Below are 23,214 nucleotides of genomic sequence, written 5' to 3'. Positions count from 1 at the left end.
ATTTATTGCAAAGATGTATGACAGTATGATCAATGACTTTCAGGCATAAAAATATAGAGTAAAACCTGATGACAACAAGCTACAAGATGAAAACCGGATGTAGTGGAATTGGTCCCTGTACTCCAGCCCAGAGCCTCTGCTCAAACACAGGAGCTGAAAGCTGTAAGCTTCTCTGAGATGGCAGGTGGTGATGGAGGCTAGAAAGTGACTGCCTTGTCATCAATGGGGACTTTCTAAGTTTAGTGACCGGTCAGTTAATGATGGTGAAACAGTAAGCTTCACCAAAACTTTACTTCTGCATCTTTGTGCGATAGTACAAACTAAAATGTATTTTTTCATTATTCTTGCAATAATATGACCCCACATTTTCACAACTCAATTTTTTGGGGTCCTACCTAGATACTGTGGTGGAGTTTTGCTGTACAGTACTCCCTTATCCACAAGGAATACTTTCCAAGAACCCCAAGATGCCGGAAACCTTGGATAACACCAAACCTGATGTTTTTTCCTATACTTATCTACAATCAAGTTTAATTTATAAATTAGGAAAAGAGATTAATAGCAATAACTAGTAAAATAGGACAGTTATAAAAATACACTGCAATAAAAGTCATGTGAATGTGGACTCTCTCAAAGTATCTTGTTACTGCACCTTGGATAACTGAAACCATGGAAAGCAAAACCACGGATAAGAGGGGACTACTGTATTACATTAGAATAAAATCCTGTGGGAGAACTGCAACAAAAATACAAGTTCCAGGAGAAAGAGGAATTTTAAAAACCTTTATGCATTTTCTATGTAGATAATGGTACTAAATTTCTATGGTATGTAGACTCCACTGATTATATAATGAAGCCTGTTTTGTTTTAAAATCTCAATATTTCTACTATGCTGGTATTGTCTCTTTTGCCAATATTTAAACTTAGGAACAGCTTTAAATGTGTAAATAGATACAGTTTCCTTTTAAAACAATTTTTTTTAAGTATTAGGGAATACTTGTGCAAAAAAGTTTGAAAAATCAGTGCTCAACACAGAGGAAAGGCAAGCAATAACCTTTTTCAAGGCCAAAGATACTTGGAGCGGACTTTTTTTTTTTTTTTTTTTTTTTATCAGCAATGTACAGACTGAACTACCAGGAAGGACAGCTTAACATTTGTTTGCTTTTCCTGGCACCTAGAGGGAAAGTCAAGCATAGACAGGGATTACACATTTCTACTGGAGATAGAGCCTGCAAAAATTTATTTATGGTGCACAGTAACAGCAAAGGGGATAGCTCATATCGGTAACTCTGCCAAAGCAGCAACTCATTCATCACAGCAGTCAAGACTTACGCTACCTTTTGCAATTTCAGGAACAGGTACTAACCTTAGAGAATATATTTTACCATCTCTAATTATTTTAAACTAAGCACCCATTGTGTCTTAGGTTCTTGAGATATAAGAAAGAAAATGTGCCTGAATAATTTATACTCCTGTTGGGGAAATAGAAAAAACCCCAACACAGTACACATGAATCTCTGCAGCACAAATGAAGGGCCCAATGAATACAACGAAAGTGCAGTGAACGAATAGAGGGAGTTGTTGCCAAAGGTCCGGGTCGTCTGGGAAGGAGAAGGCTGAAATCAGAGCAGGTCTTTAACAAAACAGAATCAAGAGGATAAGACTGATGGGCTAACTTCCTGGGGACAGAAGTAGGATGGCGCTCATGCAATTCAATGATGATGGTGAGGCGAGTAACTATTACCCCAGAGCAGATGGCTACTATAAAAGTTGGTAGACAGAAATCGGACTGTGAAGGGTCTTATATGCCAACAGAGAGCTGAGTTTTATCCCATCAGAAATGTGAAGGTTTCTGAGATCAGTGTGCAAAGCAACATTTTAGGAAGCTTTTTTATGACAGTGGTATATAGGAAGAGACAGCATGAGAGAAGTCAGTTAAATTTTAGCAACAGCCTGTGTAGCAATGATGAAAACGGGGGTGAGGATAAAGTGACTGGAAAATAAAGGACATTGTGCTAAAAGGGGGAAGGAGGGACCATGAGTTTCATGGTTTCAATCCTATGTGACTGTGACAATCATGGTCCCACTGACAAAAACAAATCCAAAGGGAAAACAGGTCTATGTTCAAAGGTGCAGAGATGGCAAGCAAGAATGGACACTTGAAAGGGAAAGCTCAACCTCTCCCTTCCATCAATCTGCCATTACCAGTGATGGTGTGCCACACTAAACTAGCAAGCAGAAAATCATAAGCTTTCTCCTCTTCTTTTACTCAATTAAGTAGAAAAAAAAGGACTTGTATTCTAAACTTGTTCTTGATCATACTATATACAGGCATACCTCAGAGATACTGCAGGTTCAGTTCCAGACCACTGCAATAAAGGGAGTATCACAATAAAGCAACTCACACAAATGTTTTGGCTCCCCAATACATATAAAAGTTACATTTAAACAATAGTCTATGAAGTGTGCAAAAGCATTATGTCTAAAAAACACATATACACCTTCAAGGTTAAATTTCTAGAAAAAGCTAATACTCATGAGTGTTTAGCAAGTCATAATCTTTTTGCTGGTGTAAGATCTTGCCTCAATGTTGAGGGCTACTGAGTGATCAGGGTGGTAGGTGATGAAGATTGGAGTGGCTGTGGCAGTTTCTTAAAATGAGACAACAATGAAGCTTGCTCCATCAACTGATCTTTGTGCTTTCACAAAAGATTTCTCTTTATCATGCTATTTGATAGCATTCTATCCACAGTAGAACTTCTTTCAAAATTAGAGTCAATCCTCTCAAACACTGCCACTGGTTTATCAATTAAGCTTATGTAATATTCTAAATCCTTTTCTGTCATTTCAAGAATGTTCACAGCATCTTCACCAGGAATAGATTCCATCTCAATAAATCACTTTCTTTGCCTATCTATAAGAAGCAATTCCTCAAGTTTTATCATGAGGTGGCAGCAATTCAGTCACATCTTCACTTCTAGTTCTCTTGGTATTTCCACCACATCGGCAGTGACTTCTTCCACTGAAGTCTTGTGCCCCTAAAAGTCATCCACGAGGACTAAAATCAGCTTCTTGCAAATTCCTGTTAAGGTTGCTATCTTTACCTCCTCTCACAAATCACAAATGCTTGTAATGGCATTCAGAATGGTGAATCCTTTCCAGAAGGTTTTCAACTGACTGCCTAGATCCATCAGAGGAATCACTACCTATGCTAACTACAGCCTTATGAAACGAATTTTTAAATAATAAGACTTGAAAGCCAGAACTACTACTTGATCCATGGGTTGCGGAATGGGATATTGTTTGTAGGCATTAAAACCAACATTAATCTCCTTATGCAACTCCATCAGAGCTCTTGGATGACCAGATGCATTGTCAATGAGCAGTCGTCTTTTGAAAAGTTTTTTTTTTTTTTTCCTGAGCACTAAGTCTCAACAGCAGGCTTCAAATATTAAGTAAACCATGTTGTAAACATATGTGCTGTCACTCAGGCTTTGCCGTTCCCTTTATAGAGCACAGGCAGAGTAGATTTAGCATAAGGGCCCTAGGATTTTTAGAACGGTTAATGAACACTGGCTTCAACTTAAAGTCCCCAGCTACATTAGCTCCTAACAAGAATCAGCCTGTCCTCTGAAGCTTTGAAGCCAAGCACTGACTTCTTTCCAGCTACCAAAGTCCTAGATGTTATCTTCTTCTAATAGGCTATTTCATCTACATTGAAAACCTGTTGTCTGGTGTGGCCACCTTCATCAATTATCTTAGCCAGATCTTCCAGATAACTTGCTATAACTTCTACATCAGCACTTGCTGCTTTACCTTGCACTTTTATTTTATGGAGACAACTTCTTTCCTTAAATTTCATAAGCCAATCTCTGCTGGCTTCCAATTTTTCTTCTGCAGCTTCCTCACCTCCCTCAACCCTCACAGAATACAAGAGTTACAGTCTTGCTCTAGAACAGGCTTTGGCTTAAGGAAATGTTGCGGTTTGATGTTTTATCCAAACCACTAAAACTTTCTCCATATCAGCAATAAGGCTGTTTTGCTTTCTTATCACTTGTGTGCTCACTGGAGCAGCACTTTTAATTTCCTTCAATAACTTTTCCTTTGGATTTACAACTTGGCTAATTTGGATCAAGAGGCATAGCTTTCAGCCCGTCTTAGCTTTTGACATGCCTTCCTCTCTAAGCTTAATCATTTCTAGTTTTTGATTTAAAGTGGAAGACATGTGACTCTTCCTTTCACTTGAACACTTACAGGCCACTGTAGGCTTATTAATTGGCCTAATTTCATTATTATGTCTCAGGGAATAGGTAGGTCTGGAGAGGGAGCGATGGGGAAAACACAGACATTAATCAATTAAGTTGTCTTATATGGGTGTGGTTGGTGGTACCCCAAAACCACCATGATAGTAACATCAAAGGTCACTAATTACAAGTCACCCTAAGAGAGATAATAATCATCAAAAAGTCTGAAGTATAGGGAGAATTACCAAAATGTAAGAGACATGAAGTGAGCATATGCTGTCGGGAAAATGACACCAATAGACTTTCTCCACACGGGATTCACACAAACCTTCAGTATGCTTAAAAAAAAAAAAAAAAAAAAAAAAAAAAGTAGTATCTGTAAAGTACAATAAAGAGAAGTGCAATAAAATGAAGCATGCCTTGTGGCTCCACAATGATTGAGCAGTATTCATCCTAAAACAAATCGAATGAAGTTTAACATGAGATAATTCATTTGCAAGTAAAAAGCAGATCTGGTTTAAAGCCTCAGGCATCAGCCCCTTACCCAAGTCTTGGTAAGGAATCCAGAAAAACAATTACTTCCACCTCTTAATCCATCCGTCAAGCTTAAGCCCTTTAGCCTGTGTCATTATAAACTCAAGACACTAACGTTTCTCATCTCAAGAACACTGGGGAAATTTTAAAGCAAAAATCCTTCTCCTTCTCCACTTATCCCCATCTCCAAAAAACCTTAGAGCTGGTTACATTAGAAGTTAAAAACACTTTATATTGCTTCATTCAAAGAATGAACATCAAATTATCTCCTGATTTGCATTTAGTAAAATCGCACTGAAAATGTCTAAACTGTAGCAGAAAGATGTTTACCTAGGACAATCTATCTGTTCCTGGAATATCAGGTTAAGCCAAAGTCTACAAGGGGAGGCAGCATAGCACGGGGATAAAGAGCAGTGGCTCAAGTCAGACTGCCAGAGTCTACAGCTCCCACTCCTTAAACTTTGGCAAGTTAACCACTCTGGACCTAATTTTCCCATCTATAAATTGGAGAGAAGGCCTCTCTCCCTCACCAGATCCTTATTAAACAATGGGGTAAAGTACTTAACGGTGTCAATAAATGTTTGGTGCAAGTATCATGATTGCACCTTAACATTCAGCTCTAGGCTCTCATGTCATCAGTCCCATTTCTTGTTGATGCAACTGATATACTGCGTTCAATAAGTGAGGTGAGGGTAGGCAAACTTCCTCTGTAAAGGGCCAGACAGTATTTTTGGCCTTGCTAGCCAGATGGTACCACTGATGCAGCTATTCAGCTCTGCCATTGTAGCACAAAAGTGGTCAGAGAGGACATGAAAACAAATGAGAATGGTAGTTCTTTCCAAAACTTTATTCAGAGAAACTAAAATTTCGTGGAATTTTCATATTATACAAAATATTATTTTGAGCCATTAACAAATATAAAAACCATAGTTTGTAGGCCATACAAACACAGGCAGCAGGCCAGATTTGGCCCACGGGTGGTGGTTTGCTGACCCCTGCTCTAGATTAACAAATTTATTGGCTTTGGAAGCTTTGTGGGGCAGGGAGGCTTGAAATACAGGTTGGTGGTGCAGAAGAAAGAGGAAATTGCTAAGTATAATAGAAAAAAGATGTAAGGCTGTCCTTCATTTATCAACGCTGCATTCAACTATGTGCAAAACATTTTATCATACGTCGCTGGAATCAAAGATGCAGAAGTCACAGTCTCTGGTCTCAAGGAGCTTATACTTCTCCATGGTAGCTTAGAAATGGAAAGTCTTCCTTCAAAGTACAATACATCCTTCTCAGACTTTTACAATGCATCCGTGTGTGCTCATCTGTGAGGCAGGTAGTTTCTTTGGCACCTCTACCTACAGCTGAGGCCAAACACGCATTATTATCTTGACCACCTGTGCTTCTTCCCCTCCCCCATAATCCTACTACCAGTTTTTCTCCTGGTCTCCAAATTATTGTTTTGCATTATCATTTTGGGGATAATACTTGGGGTGATATACTAAAAGTCAACTGGTCCCATCTTTTAAAAAATTACCATTTTAATTAGTCTTCAGAGATACCCTCTCTCTTTTAATAGGTAACATGCTTGTGACTCCTGTGTTTTTTTATTTCAATCCAGGCAGAAACTTCTCCCTAGGAGGCAGGATAAACAGCTCTATCTCAAGGCAACGAAGACACGTCACAAAAACATTTTTTTCAGAGCAAATGTTAAATACTTGATCCAAAAGAACACAAATAAAAACGAAATATAATGCTCTATTATATTTTTCAGTTGGTTATAAAGATTGTGGATTCGAAAAAAATCAGCAGAAATCCACTATGTCCATGTCAGAGCAAATGAAGCATAGAATAAAAATTAACATAGCTAATAATTAATAAATTGTAAATACTAAGTAACTATTAATAAGTAACAATAATAGAGTATACTAATATTGTTTTCGTGGGGATACCAGAAAGACATCCATCTCTTATGTGTTTCCTTGTACAAAATTGTACTATTTGTCTTTCAAAGACAACACAATAAAAGAGTAAAATGCAGTACTCTCAATGTTTAGTATAATCTCATCAGCAAAATCCCAAATCAAATTGGAGGGGAGGACAGAGACTCAACAGAGGAATTAAAATGGGTTAAGACAGTAAAATCTATGGCTGAGCGCAGAGGCTCACATCCGTAGGAGGTCAAGGGCAACTCACTTGAGGTCAGGAGTTCGAGACCAGCCTGACCAACATGGTGAAACCCCATCTCTACTAAAAATGCAAAAATTAAGCAGGTGTGGTGGCACGCGCCTGTAATCCCAGCTACTCAGGAGGCTGAGGCAAGAGGATCTCACCTGAGCCCAGAAGGCGGAAGTTGCAGTGAGCCAAGATGGCACCACTGCACTCCAGCCTGGCAGACGAGCAAAAACTCTTATCTCAAACAACAACAAAAAAAGAGGGTACTGAGAGCTTATAATGTTGAAGGTCTTAAAAAGAAATACAACATAAGCTTGTCGGTACTTGGCAAAAGGGAAAATAGGCAAAGAAATTAGCAGATAGAGCTAAAACAAAACCGGAAACGTAGTATTTCCCTGTCATCATATTTTCCAATTGCAGTTTCAGCTATTCATGTGCGACTCTGGAAGTGCTGAGAGGCAATTAGAGTTCTGCTAGAGCATGGATTTGAATTCCACAGTAGGATGGCTATACGGAAAAACTCACCTAAAGAATGTCTAGATCTCCTGCCATCTGTGATTTGCTATTTTCTACTCCTTTGCCCTGGCACAGTAAGGATTTGTAGGAAATTCTTTACGACATTCAGTAATACTTTACAGTTTATCATACAGTGCTATCTGGGATTCACAAACATCTCAGCATATATCCGTCTTATCCGAAGAGTTAACTGTATAAACTTAAAGCACTTAGGTTTCCTTATTTTACTACAATCTCTAACAGTTTATCTAGGAACACCACACACTCATGCCTTCTGTTATTTACACATTATTCTTTATGATACTGATTATATGACTACTGCTCAAAAGCAGAAATTTATTGGCTTAAGAAATCTACCGCCCTGGGTCAGGCGCGGTGGCTCACACCTGTAATCCCAGCACTTTGGGAGGCCAAGGTGGGTGGATCACGAGGTCAGGAGTTCGAGACCAGCCTGACCAACATGGTGAAAACCCATCTCTAGTAAAAATACAAAAATTAGCTGGGCGTGGTGGCGGGAGCCTGTAATCCCAGCTACTCAGGAGGCTGAGGCAGAATTGCTTGAACCCGGGAGGCAGAGGTTGCAGTGAGCCGAGATCGCGCCACTGCACTCCAGCCTGGGCAAGAGAATATCTTAAACAAAAAAAAAAAAAGAAGAAATCTACCGCCCTATGTAGATAATTCCCACACCAAGAAAAACGTCTACTTTCCTGCTTTTCACCCTATATATATATCAGGTTTGGAAACCTTTGAGGAAATTCACTTAATTATAAAATATAAATCTTCAGAATAAAGTAGCATCACAATTTTTATTAAAAGGTAAAAGGCAGGAAGCAAGCAGTGTCAATGAAATTGTCCCCTGAAATCTACAAGAAAAACTGAATTCTGAAAATACATGGGTTTAGCCTCTAGATAAGAGTTTTACACCTTATCAAGTCGAAATGCACATTTTCGTTTTTTAAGAATTACTCAATATTTAGCAGCCACTTACTATGTAAAATCAGAAAAACAAGTATTTTATTGACTAACTTCACTGGTGGCCAATGAAGTTTTTTAATAACAAAAACATAATATGTGGTAGAAAGTATTGACTTTATTAACCTCACTTATGATACTGAATACAAAGTAAAATTAGGTGGTGACCCTTAATTTTCAGTCTATTTCAAAGCATGGTCCCTCAGATTTAAGAATTAAGGCATATATATGTCAAAAAAGGAAGGAGAATCAAACAACCAAATCCAAAAAGACCCCAGTGATTTATGTATTATGAAGTTTGAGCTACAGCCCTTATGATATTCCTTTCAGTATTTTCTTCCAAGTTTTCATTAATTCCTTCAGTAACTGAATTTTTAACCAGATCCTATAATCGATCACAATTCTTCCAATTATGAGTTGAAAAGAAACATAGGCAAATACGTATACCAAGTACCTCATGAAATTCATCACATACATGGTGAACTTCATATATAAACTTTGAAAAATCAAAAGGACTATGATATTCTTGAAATCTAAAGGCTAGATAAGACCTACCTTCCAATCACTTCTGCATTTTAAGATACGGTTTCATCTAGTGATGTTAATAAAGAAATACATTACATATTTTAACACCAGTAAGATATGACATTCAAGAGAACAGCCAATGAGATTTTGCATTTTAAAACCAAAGAGAATATAGTGAACACCTTAAATTATAAAAGTCAGTTCTAAGCAGGAACTGTTACTGTGTAACGAATACTGCTCATATCAAAAGTGCTGGTGACAAAGAATTCAGTACTCCTTCCTACAAAATCTGTTCACATACATCTATCTATCTCTATCACCTGTAATAAGATTTTAAATGTTTTAAGGTGCTTAAAGTTTGCACTATAGGACTAATTCAATGAGATTCATCTGCTACCTCTTCATAGCAACTTCAGTTGGAATGATCCACACACAAAACTGCTGTTACTTTCTAAAATGTGGCATTTGTGGCGGTGGAGTGCCCTCTATTGGTAAGGAAGAGGACACACTCATTAGCTGTCCTGCATGTATTTTCTCGTTGATTCGGAGTTCACACCCATCCTGAAGCATTCGAACTGCTATTCGGGCGATATTCTTAGAGTCATCAAGACCACAGTGAGGCCGCCCATCATAATCCATTCCTAATTTTTCAAGCATTATTGTCAGTTTGGTTTGGCTTCTAGGAACCTGAAAAATAAACAGCTTAGTAAATAATTCTTTGGTGTTCTAAACTGTAATATAAGCCACAGTTAAGCTGAAAAATAAGAAACTGAAAATTAGCACAAATAGCTAAATAAAGCTAGGCAAAGGGCAATACCCTCAGTCAAATAAGGCAAATAAAAAACTCAGGCCTGGCAATGTGGCTCAAAGCCTGTAATCTCAGCACTTTGGGAGGCCAAGGAAGGCAGATCACTTGAGGTCAGGAGTTTGAGACCAGCCTGGCCAACATGGTGAAACCCCATCTCTTCTAAAAATACAAAAAAATTCGCCGGGCGTGGTGGTGCATATCTGTAATCCCAGCTACTTGGGAGGCTGAGGCAGGAGAACTGCCTGAACCCGGGAGGCAGAGGCTGCAGTGAGCTCAGATCAAGCCATTGCACTCCAGCCTGAACAACAGAGCAAGACACCATCGGGAAAAAAAAAGAAAAAAAAAAAAAACCCTCAAATTTTCAGAGCTTTAAAATATGATCTTAGAGTTTTAGCTGAAAATACAGACTGAATCCTCAGACATCTGAAACCTCTGCAGTTTTTAAATTTAAAAATAATCTATTAAAGGGAATGTATTGTTCAGGACATGTAAGTTGAAGATCTACCTTTTTAAACCAAATTAGTTATTTTACATGGTATTTTTCTATCATGTTTTACTTTACTTGACTGATTTCTTAGATAAAAAGACTAGCCTTTTTGGATGGCTAAAGATAATGAAGATTAAGAATGAAACATGATGTCGTGTGATATTTTTCAAGTTATTTAAAACCTGTTCCTTGATAAACTAAAAAAAAAAAAAAAAAACACCTCACACTCCCCAAATTCCAATATGCACCTCCACTTTTAAGAATTATTGGCTGGGTGTGGTAGCTCAAGCCTGTAATCCCAGCACTTTGGGAGGCCAAGGAAGGTGGATCACCTGAGGTCAGGAGTTCGAGACCAGCCTGGCCAACACGGTGAAACCCCATCTCTACTAAGAATATAAAATATATCTGGGTATGATGGTGTGCACCTGTAATGCTACTCAGGAGGCTGAGGCAGAAGAATCCCTTGAACCCAGGAGGCAGAGGTTACAGTGAGCTGAGATCACTCCACTGCACTCTAGCCTGGGCGTCAGAGTGCGGTTCCATCTCAAAAAAAAAAAAAAAAAGAAAAGAGAAAAAAAATTGTTGTATTTTCTTCATGTTTCTATCAAGATTTGTTAAGTTTTACATTCCATAGTTTGCACAGCCATTTTGCCTATGCATCTAGGATCTCAGCTTCTTCATCCATAAAATGGGACTAACGGCTCTACTATTTACTCATAGGCTTCCTGGGATAATCACAAAGCAAATCATGTAAAATATCCATAATTATCTTAAGCTATAATACTGGAATATATCTTGTACTTTCTACTAATTATCACTTGGAAAATGCACTTCTAAAAATAACTTTTCCAAAATACTGGATAACTTAGATGGAAGGGACAAATTACTGGAAATACACAACTTACCAATAATTGAATTACAAAGAAACAGAAAATCTGAATAGACCTATACCTAGGAATGAGACTGAATCAGTAACTGAAAACCTCTAACAAAGAAAAGCTCTGAACCAGATTGCTTCACTGCTGAATTCAGGCAAATATTTAAAGATTCAGAACAAAGCCTCCTCAAACTACCACAAAAAAATTGAAGAAGAAATATTTCCCAACTCATTCCATTAAGGTCAGCATCATGTTGATACAAAAGCCTGACAAAGACCTCATGAGGAAAGAAAATTACAGATCAATATCCCCTATGAGTATCATGATGCAATAATCCTTGACAAAATATAAGCAAACCTAAATCAGCAACATATTAAAATAATTATGCACCATGACCAATTCGGATTTTATCCTGAAATGCAAGGATGGCTCAACATTTAAAAAACAATGCTGGCTGGGCGCGGTGGCTCAAGCCTGTAATCCCAGCACTTTGGGAGGCCAAGACGGGCAGATCACGAGGTCAGGAGATCGAGACCATCCTGGCTAACCTGGTGAAACCCCGTCTCTACTAAAAATACAAAAAAAAAAAAAAAAAAACTAGCTGGGCAAGGTGGCGGGTACCTGTAGTCCCAGCTACTCGGGAGGCTGAGGCAGGAGAATGGTGTAAACCTGGGAGGCGGAGCTTGCAGTGAGCTGAGATCCGGCTACTGCACTCCAGCCTGAGCGACAGAGCGAGACCCCGTCTCAAAAAAAAAAAAAAAAAAAAAAAAAAAAAACAATGTTAACACAACCATTAACAGAAGGAAGGAGTACAGTAATTGAAAGAGAGTGGTATTAGCATTAAGATTGACATATAAACTAATAAAACAGAATAGAGTCTAGAAATAAACCTTCACAAATACACTGAATCAATGGGGAAAACAATGGCCTTTTCAACAAACAGTGTTGGGAAAACTGAATATCCACGTGCAAAAGAATGAATTTGGACCCTTATCTTACACCATATACCAAAATTAACTCAAAATTGATGGAAGACCTAAATGTAAGACATACAATTATAAAACTCTTAGAAGAAAACATATGGAAAAGGCTTTATGACAATGGATTGGACAATGATTTTCTGGATGTCACCAAAACACAGGCAACAAAAGAAAAAATAAAGTGGACTTCATCAACATTAAAAACCTTATTACTAAAGACATTATCAGTAGAGTGAAATGGCAACCCATGGAACAGAAGATACATTTGCAAGAATATATCTGATAAGGAATTAATATCCCGAATAAAGAACTCCTACAACTCAAAACATCGTACCTCATTTAGTAAATGAGGAAAGAACCTGAATAAACATTTCTCCAAACATGATATGTCAATGGCTAATAATCACACGAAAAGATGCTCAACATCACTATTAGGGAAATACAAATCAAAACCAAAATGAAATACCACCACATCCATTAGAATGGCCATAAACAAACACACACACACACGCACGCACACCAGCAAATAACAAGCATTGACAGGGATGTGGAGAATGTAGTACTTTGTGCATTGCTGGTGGGAATGTAAAATGGTACAGCCACTGTGGGAAACAATGGGGAGATTCCTCAAAAAAATTAAACATAGAATCAGCACATGATTCAGCAATTCCTCTTCTGGTTATACAGGAAAAAGAATGGTATTTGTACACCCATGTTCATAACAGCACTATTCATGATTGCCAAAACATGGAAGTAACTTAAATATCCATCAAAGGATCAATGGATTTTTTTTTTTTTAATGTCGTACAGGTTAAATATTCCTCATCTGAAATGCTTGGGACCAGAAGTGCTTTGGATTTGAAATGTTTTAGATTTTGAAATATTAAATGTTTACATTACACCACTTTTGCATCCCTAATCCAAAAACCCCAAAATCCAAAACCTGAAATGCTCCAGTGAGAACTTCCTTTGAGTACAATGTCAGTGCTCAAAAAGTTTCAGATTTTGGAGCATTTCAGATATTGAATTTTGGGATTAGGGATACTCAGCCCGTAAATATATACAATGAATTCTTATTCTGCCTCAGAAAGGTAGAATTCTGACACGATACAACATGAACTTTAAAGACATTATGCTCAGTGAAATATGCCAGTCACAAAAGATCAAACATTTTATGCTTCCACTTATAAGAAGTATATAGATAAGCCAAACTGATAGAGACAGAAAGAATGATTGCCAGGAGCTGGCGGGAAGGGGAAGTTCAATAGGCACAGAGCTTCAGTTTCGGAATATGAGAGTTCTGGAGAACCATGTGGTGATGGTTGTGCAATAATATGAATGTACTTAATGCCACTGAACTGTTGTGCACTTAAAAATGATTGGGAGCATTTTTAAGTGAACAGCAAGTGTTATACAGGGTGAACATCCCTAATCCCAAAAACCCAAAATCTGAAATGCTCCAAAATCGGAAACTTTTTCAGCGCCAACATAACATCACAAGTGGAAGATTCCATACCTCATGTGATGGTTCCCAGTCAAAACACAGGTACATGACACACAATTAATTTAGGTGTGACTAAGAAGGCAATTGCTTATTGGTAGCATCAGGAACTATGCCAAACAACTAGACTGTCCGTATCAATGGCTGAGACAGTAACAATTTTGCTTTCTAATGGTTCAATGTACATACACTGTTGCATCCACAAAGTTGTATGAAACTTAACTTCATGCTATGAGGTATATACCAAACAAAAATGAATTTCATATTTAGACTTGGGTCCTACCTCCAAGATATCTCATTATGTATATGCAAATATTCCATAACTTAAAAAAACCAAAATCCGAAACATTTCTTCTGGTCCCAATCATTTCCAATTAGGGACACTCAACCTGTATTACGTATATTTTACCACGAAAAAAAAAAAAAAAGAGAGATTAAAATGAAAAGTCCTAGATAATGCCCGAAAAAGAGTTACTAACTTTATTAAACAAAGGCCAGTCACTTCATGTTTTTAAAAATGATGTGAAAATCTGGACAAGAACAAACCAACCTCTTGCTTCCTCTGGCTTAGCAAGGAAAAGTTCTCCATCAGGTGTCTGAGTTGAAAGGTGAACAACAGGAAAACAAAAAGGCCAGAGTTTGCTGAGCAGTTTGAAGAAGGGCTGCAAAACGTAGCCTCCTTATAGACATTTTTCATCACATAAACCAGCTGAACAAGTCCCTATCAGAAGCTGGAGAAAATGTTTGACTTCAAGTGACAAGATTCTTGCATTTCAAAGGTAATGGAGTATGTCTTTGGAAATAATCATGTTATAACAGAAAACCTTAAAATGTCCACCTTTTGCTTGGGTTTGATATCAACTGAGGAAAGCTATTTGAAAGTCTCAAGTCTAACTGAGTACAACCTGGAAAAACTGTAGGAGAAAATTAAGTATTTTTCCTCCCTTTCAACACCAGAGTATGATGAGGTAAGGGATCCTTTCTCTCAATCTCTGTTCAGCCTGAGAATTCAATTTTAAGAAGAGAGCTTCATAGGTACAATCTGAACTGTACACCGGAGATGAGACTTTATGCTCTGCCCCTAGAAAAGTTGTGGATTTCTGCAAACATAGTATCCTGTCATTCATTTGAAAGCAGTAACATTTCACTGTAGTTTCAACTTTCTACATGTGTAAGCAAGGTTTTTTGTGTTTAACACGTATGAAGAGCAAAGGCAGAAATTGTCTAATTTCCAAAGAAAATGAATTCATGTGAGTTTTCTTAAATTCAACCCAGAATTAAGTATTTGTAAAGGGAGGAAAAAAAACCAGATTTTACAGCAAGGAAGTATATTCATCCTTTCCTTTTACTTCAGCAACAGCACTTTCATGCATATACATAGGCCTATAAAGACATAAAGAAGGCTGGGCGTGGTGGCTCATGCCTGTAATCCTAGCACTTCAGGAGGCCAAGGGGGGCGAAGTCAGGAGTTCAAAACCAGCCTGGCCAACATAGTGAAACCCAGTCTCTACTAAAAATACAAAAAAATTAGCACCTGTAATCTCAGCTACTTGAGAGGCTGCAGCAGGAGAATTGCTTGAACCCAGGAGGCGGAGGTTGCAGTGAACTGAGATCGCACTACTGCACTCCAGTCTGGGTGACAGAGTGAGATTCCATCTCAAAAAAAATAAAGAAAGAAAGAAACAGCTGTATAATTTTGTAAACGCTAAGCCCACATTTGCGCTTGATATGCCAGGCACAAAGAAAGTTTGGGTTTTCCCCCCAAAATCTTGTATAAAAATGTGTCTTGGACCGTATTTTCATTCATATTACTTCAGTCTACTTTTAGAAAAACCAAGTCTCATTTTAGCCTAAGCCAATTATTTCACAGAAATGTATTACAGTTACTACCTTTTAAATTTATGAAAGAGATTAAGCTCCAAGTTTAATTACCCATTTCCACCCTTTGCCCCCAAGAAAGATTGGATAAAACGTCATTCTTGACTGGGTGCAACGGCTCACGCCTGTAATCCCAGCACTTTGGGTGGCGAAGGAGGGGCGGATCACAATGTTGGGACTTCAAGACCAGCCTGGCTAATATGGTGAAGCCACATCTCTACTAAAAAATACAAAAAAATCAGCCAGGTGTGGTGGTGCACGCCTGTAATGGCAGCTACTCGGGAGGCTGAGGCAGGAGAACTGCTTGAACCCAGGAAGCAGAGGTTGCTGTGAGCCGAGACTGCACCACTGCACTCCAGCTTAGCAGACAGAGTAAGACTCTATCTCAAAAAAAAAAAAAAGTCATTTTTATTTTTAAAAAAAGAAAAATGTGTTTTTTGTTTTTTGTTTTTGAGACGGAGTCTCGCTCTGTCGCCCAGGCTGGAGTGCAGTGGCCGGATCTCAGCTCACTGCAAGCTTGCCTCCCAGGTTTACGCCATTCTCCTGCCTCAGCCCCCCGAGTAGCTGGGACTACAGGCACCCGCCACCTCGCCCGGCTAGTTTTTTGTATTTTTTTAGTAGAGACAGGGTTTCACCGTGTTAGCCAGGATGGTCTCGATCTCCTGACCTCGTGATCCGCCCGTCTCGGCCTCCCAAAGTGCTGGGATTACAGGCTTGAGCCAGGCTTTGCGCCCGGCGAAAAATGTTTTTAGACATACCATATAATATACCTTATTAGCATTACAGGAAACTTGTGACAGAGTTTTATTTAGGTCTTAGATAAGGTTAAAAAAAAAAGGAAACGTAAGTTTCTACTTATACAACTAATTGCATTATAGTTATCTATTATGAAGAGGGGAAAACCACACACAAAAAAAGAGTAGGCTAACAAACTGGCCAAAATAAACAGGTCCACAAAGAGAAACCACTGTTTACTCAAAAAAGCAGGGAGCATTTTATTGCCTTATAATATCTACAACTTTCTGATTACACTAATACACTGTGAGCTGTAGATTTATGCATGCCTGACTGAAAATTATTTTAAGGTTTATTAATTCTTAATAACAAAAATTATTCCATCTGGGAGTTGTAGCAAAAAAAGAACCTAAAGGGGATTGAGCTTCTCCAATGGAATATAAATTGACATGAAATACAGAAGACAGCAACATCTCTGAAACCACATTCCAGGATACGATTACAAAATCCAGAGAAGGGGAAACATAACACGATAAATGACTCAGTTTCTTTAAAGAATAAAATAAAATAAATTGCTAGGGAAGAAAAAGAGATTAAAAAAACTAAAGAGACATATTAAGATATCACACATATCAATGACTAAAAAACTTGAGACATATTAACCACCTACAAATCTGTGAACCTTATTCTGATCTGATTCAACACACAAAAGGTAAAAGAAAATATTTATGACTATTTGATGAAGGAATTACTACTAATTTTTTAAGATGTGAGAATGGGCCGGGCGCGGTGGCTCAAGCCTGTAAGTAATACCAGCACTTTGGGAGGCCAAGACGGGCGGATCACGAGGTCAGGAGATCGAGACCATCCTGGCTAACACGGCGAAACCCCGTCTCTACTAAAAAACACAAAAAACTAGCCGGATGACGTGGTGGGCGCCTGTAGTCCCAGCTACTCGGGAGGCTGAGGCAGGAGAATGGCGTAAACCCGGGAGGCGGAGCTTGCAGTGAGCTGAGATCCGGACACTGCACTCCAGCCTGGGCGACAGACCCAGACTCTGTCTCAAAAAAAAAAAAAAAAAGATGTGACAATGGTAGGGTAGCTGTGTTTCTAAGAAAATGACCCTTAGCTTTTGGAGCTTTGTAATGAAATTTTTACAGATAACATAATGTCTAACTTCTGCCTCAAAATAGTAAGAAAGAGGAAAGTGGGTGGGGATACACATGAAACAAGACTGACCATGAGTTTGTAATTATTGAACCTGGGTCATGAGGACTCATTATACCTATTACTGTATGTTTGAAATTTTCCATAACACAATTTTTTAAAAAATTCACAAAATGAGTTCAAAAAAAAAAAAGATCCACAAAAGGCCAGGTGCGGTGACTCCGCCTATAATCCTAGCACTTTGGGAGGCCAAGGCGTCAGATCACTTAAGGCCAGGAGCTCGAGACCAGCCTGGCCAACATGGTGAAACCCTGTCTCTATTGAAAACACAAAAATTAGCCAGGTGTTGGGGCGGGCGCCTGTAGTCCCAGCTACTCGGGAGGCTGAGGCAGGAGAATGGCGTAAACCCGGGAGGCGGAGCTTGCAGTGAGCTGAGATCCGGACACTGCACTCCAGCCTGGGCGACAGACCCAGACTCTGTCTCAAAAAAAAAAAAAAAAAAAGATGTGACAATGGTAGGGTAGCTGTGTTTCTAAGAAAATGACCCTTAGCTTTTGGAGCTTTGTAATGAAATTTTTACAGATAACATAATGTCTAACTTCTGCCTCAAAATAGTAAGAAAGAGGAAAGTGGGTGGGGATACACATGAAACAAGACTGACCATGAGTTTGTAATTATTGAACCTGGGTCATGAGGACTCATTATACCTATTACTGTATGTTTGAAATTTTCCATAACACAATTTTTTTAAAAAATTCACAAAATGAGTTCAAAAAAAAAAAAGATCCACAAAAGGCCAGGTGCGGTGACTCCGCCTATAATCCTAGCACTTTGGGAGGCCAAGGCGTCAGATCACTTAAGGCCAGGAGCTCGAGACCAGCCTGGCCAACATGGTGAAACCCTGTCTCTATTGAAAACACAAAAATTAGCCAGGTGTTGGGGCGGGCGCCTGTAGTCCCAGCTACTCGGGAAGCTGAGACAGGAAAACTGCTTGAACCCGGGAGACGGAGGTTGCAGTGAGCCAAGACCGCGCTACTGCACTCTAACCTGGGCAACAAAATGAGACTCCATCTCAAAGACAAATAAACAAACAAAAAATGCACATAAAAAAGTTATCAAATATAATTAAAGGACTAGCATCCATCCAAAGTAAAAATCTATAAACCAGTAAAAAACACCAGTGATGGAAGAACAGACTACCATTTTTTTTAAACAGTCAGAAATTTAAACAAGGGGTTTACAAAAAAGCAATCCAGATAGCTAATACCTCAATGAGATAGTATCACACACCCACCAAATTTAAAAAACATTTAAAATGTCTGATAATATCAGATGCTGGCAAAAACTTACAGCAACTATAAACTCACACAGTGCTGATAAGAGTGCAAAATGGTACAACTCCATTGGAAAACTATGTTTGCATTATCTAGTAATGTCAATGATGTATGTACCCCATGACCCAGCAACTGGACTCCTAGGTTTATACCCCAGAAAAGTCAGTGCACAAAGACACCAGGGGACATGCCCAAGAATGCTTATAACAGTACTCTTCATAGAAGCCCCAAATAAAAACAATCCAAATGGCCAAAGTAGAACAGATAAACAAATCTGGTACAATCACACAATGGAAATAATAGCAATAAAGTGAATGAACTGTAGTGACATACATGATGTGGATAGATTTCAAGCACAATATTGAGGAAAAAAAAACAAAATAAATAATATAGCCAGTATAACACTAATTATATTGTGCTCAAAGCCAGACAAAACTATATAGTATAAGGATACACATTTAAATATTAAAGCTATAAGGAATGATAAGAAAATGATTACCATGAAAGGATGAATGAGGGTTAACTCCAGGAGGAAGGAAGGGAGTTAAGTGGGTGGAAGTTACAAGGGTATTTGCTTTATAACAATCTGCAAAACTCTACTTTCTGCATGCATACTTCTCAGTTTTAAAAGACTGTTAAAACAGAAGAGTCTGTAAGGAAAAGCACCTTTTCTCATGAAACTACTTTAGAATATCCTTCTCCAAAATGAAACTGTAAGGGAGAAAAATGACGACGACATAGGATCTAACGAATGAGGGAGAATCAAAGGAAATCCCCTAAGATGATTTTAAAAGAAGTCTGAAGAACTAATAGGTCAGATTAGAACAGGATTAAAGGCTCCAGGAAGACAGTCTGCAAAGGAAAAAAAGAGGAAAAAAGAAAACCTGACAGACTACATGAGTGTTTTCAGTCATGAGCAGTGACTTACGGTTTACAGTTTGAATGGAGAGTAAGGGGGTAAGTAAACAACCCCAGAAGTAAATTATTACATCTAGAGGAAAGTTGTGAACACTGACTGCTCTGACTGAAAGGTAATAGAGCTATAGTAGGAAGATGCAGGAAGGGAAGGACATGCAGGAGTGGTAGCTTAGTCAAGCTCAATCTTCATCTTTCATTGCAGGAACTCAATAGGTCACAAACCGAAAACTCAAGAAGTAGTATAAGCATGAAACTTAGAAATACAAAGGTCAATATTCGGGGGGGAAAAAAAAAGAGCTTTACAGAAGTTGAAAGTGTTTGCCTCAGAACAGGAGCCAGTTCTGGTGAAGGCTATGGCAGAATACTGACATTCATTGTAAGTCTTGCAATAATATTTTAAACATTTACACCACACACACATAATAACTTTGATAAACGTAAAGTAAAATTAAAATCTAGTGGGGAGCATTTGCTCCACAAACGATCCATATACTGACTGCCCCTACAGTTTCAAACTTGTCAGGTATATACAGTTAACCTATTTAAATAAAGTTAACAGGTTGAATTGAGAAAAAGGCTTATCTAATTTGAACGTAACTAATTTGGAATCTGAAGAGTACGAACTAATTATATGGCCTTTTTCCATGAAAAACACCTGGAAAATTACAACAACGTACATGCAAAATTTAACAAATTTATGAAGAACCATATAATTATTAAATATAGAAATTTTACCTTGTAAAAGTTTCCATAGGACTTCCGAATATTGATCCACTTTTTAGCAAAAGGAGGGTATTTGAGCCTGCTGAGTTGGCACTGAATGTTCAAGAATTTACTCATGTCCCAAGAACTATAAATCAAAAAAGGAAAAAATTAGTGAAATAAACGGCATACTATTCTTACAAATGAGTATTGTAAATCTTTTATTGATGTCAACTTTCTCATATTCACATGTAACATTAACCTGACAAAATTAACCTTGCTTCCTACAAAATACTAATTCAAAATAAAGCTTAAAAAACAAAGAAGTCGGATATATTAATTTTTGCTCACCAACTAATTCCTATTAGGCTCATCTTGATTGTTTTTATGGTTCTGGGCAGGCTTCTATCTTGCTGAGTATTATGCTAAGCTTACTTTTAATGCCAGACTTAGCAAAGTAAGTTGACAGTGTGCTTTGAAACAATACCAAAAACAAAAAAATGGAAGAGACAAAAGTAGCTGGTATCAAATGGTTAAAACACAATTTAGTCTGCTACAACATGTTTCTGTAACACTAACCAATTTATTGTAGTTAAGGACAATACTGATTGTGTAATACGGAAATTGTGTTGGTTCACATGTGGTTATTCTTAAGCAAGGAGAGTCAGAATAATAGCAGTGGAAATTATAAACTTCAGCAGGAAATAAAAAAGCCCTCAACTCAACTGCTATACTGGGAACAAGACATAATCCTTTGCATTTTCTTATAATAATGTCAACTATATTATAAGAAAATTGAACACAAGTTTATGTCCCCAGGAGACTAGTGCTTCTGTGCAATTTTAATATACTTTGATACAACCCTCCCTTCCCTTAGTTGCTTGCCTGGGCTGTGTCCAAATTATTTATGGAGACGCCAATGACTGGTTTTTGTTAGTGCTCTAGCTACAAAATTGCATAGGTTTTGAGTGATCTGTCCCAGAAAATGACACTTTAACAGAACTGCATATACTATATTACGGCAGAAACACCTATATACTTTAGCAGAGCACTGCTCATTCATGTTTAAAATCAGTAATAGATTTCTAAAGAGGTCCATCAACATTTTTCCAAACTTAACAGTTATGATGTGATTAAATTCAATGCTCTTCTCCTATCATATGTGAGGATCTCTAAACCCTCTATGTTGGTGACATCTCAAGGACAGAGGATAATCCGTACAGTTTGAAACAGAAGTTGTTTAGGATGTTCTTTTCAACCTTAATGGCCTTAAGGTATAGGAGTTGCCCTGGCACAATGTCTGTCATCTATGTTTTAATTTTTCTGATCTTCCCATTTAGCTTTTAACAAATGCTTTTTGGGCATATACTTTAAGCTCACCACTAAGGTAAGCATTATGGAAGATTATCAGGCAGCAAAAGTCCTTCTCTGAAAGAATTTTAAATTTCCTTGCAAAAGTAAGTCTGATGTATGTACATAAAGATTACATATCAGAATATATGGTCAGATGTCAACATGAATGGTACATATCATAGAAGTTATAAGGTTTCAAGGAAAAAAGATCAATGGCGTCAGGGTAAAACACAAGATGGGCTTTGAAAAATGATAAAGAAGTTGTCGAGAAGAGACTCTCTCAGTAGAGAGGGAAGCATACTCAAGTACACAGAGAAAGGATAAACCATGTGAATTCCTGGGCCAGTCTGACTGAAGAGGATTAATGGCAGGTGAATGAGATTAAATGGGTAGGGTGGGATGCGATGAAAAGACCTTCAATGCCAAGCTCAAGAGTCTGGACTTTTTTGAGCAAGGAGTGTCATGATAAAAACAGTTCTAGGAAAGTCTTTTTAGCTTTACATATTGATCTTTCTGTAGTGTTCTAGTCCTGGATTGAACTGTGACCGCTGCTTTCCTCCTCTCTTTCATCCTTAGGTGAAAGGAAAAACAGTATCCCCTGTGGGGTGAGACTCTACGGTCTTCAATAATAGTTTGTGGTTATTCTAAAAGTTAAATCAATTAGGGTATCTTTAATCTTTAAAAAGTAGATATAAAAAATAATCTTCCTAAATACTTACCCATCTGTTAAAATTGAATATTTATACTTTGTTCCTAATTCCTTCAATTTCATCCAGTCAATTACTTTTTTTAGTACCTGAGGGAAGGTATCAGCTCTGTCTACCTGATCCTGAGGATATAAAAGTAAAATATACAAAAATCAGGGCTGTAGCTTCACGTAGTCCTACAAAATACCCAGACCTAAGTTAGAGGGAAAGAAACAGTATGAGAAAGGCTGATGCTTTACATTCATGATTTCCTTGGCTTAGCTCCACCTAAAGTTTCATTTTTAAGAAATTTAAAAAATTTCGTAACCAAGTACTAAGGATGACTTTCAACTGAAATGTATCATCCTCCCAAAATTAAGATTTAAGATCATCCCCAGTCGTTGGTTCTCTTTTTATAGGCCTCAACCTAGCGGCTTACTGGATTTCTAGAGGCGGGAAAAGAGAAATCTAAGTTGAAAGCCACAGCTCCTTAAGTGTCTTCCCATCTCAGGTCTCACAATTTTCCATGCATACTACATACTGCTGCCAGATTGATCTTCCTAAAACGTAAATCGGGTCCACCCTATCACTCTCATATTTAAATCCTCCAACCACTCTCCAAGGCTTTCAGGATAAATAGATGCACAAAACCCTTCAGGATCTGGATTGCCTCTGCCTATCTGGACCATTTTCTTACCAGCCCATACACATCTGAACCATCCTGAACTACCTGTAGTCCTGCAAGTCCCCACCTGAAATGCCCAGCCATTCTTTTCTGCCTACCTACCCTTCATGACTCAGCCCAAGTTCATCAACTTGAGGGTGTTTTT

General features: G+C 38.1%; 1 protein-coding gene across 11 annotated transcripts in view; it reads right to left on the bottom strand.

Moving 5' to 3' along the window:
• Nucleotides 1-23,214, bottom strand: part of ERI1 (exoribonuclease 1) — a 170,305-nt gene that overhangs the window by 131,891 nt on the left and 15,200 nt on the right. For 5 of the 11 annotated variants that reach the window (XM_033176811.1, XM_033176813.1, XM_033176810.1 and 2 more), the window contains exons 5-6: nt 22,418-22,527; nt 20,379-20,493 (exon numbers count right to left, since the gene is read on the bottom strand). In XM_033176811.1, the coding sequence (XP_033032702.1) occupies nt 20,379-20,493; nt 22,418-22,527 (225 nt within the window). Of the gene's footprint in view, nt 1-5,610; nt 6,405-9,354; nt 9,645-20,378; nt 20,494-22,417; nt 22,528-23,214 lie in introns of those variants that run through there. The other 6 variants (XM_033176796.1, XM_033176826.1, XM_033176823.1 and 3 more) reach the window with 3 other exon arrangements.

Source organism: Trachypithecus francoisi, unplaced genomic scaffold (assembly GCF_009764315.1).
Source record: "Trachypithecus francoisi isolate TF-2019V2 unplaced genomic scaffold, Tfra_2.0 Contig01554, whole genome shotgun sequence".
NCBI lineage: Eukaryota > Metazoa > Chordata > Mammalia > Primates > Cercopithecidae > Trachypithecus > Trachypithecus francoisi.
This window is presented reverse-complemented; position numbering and strand designations above follow the sequence as displayed.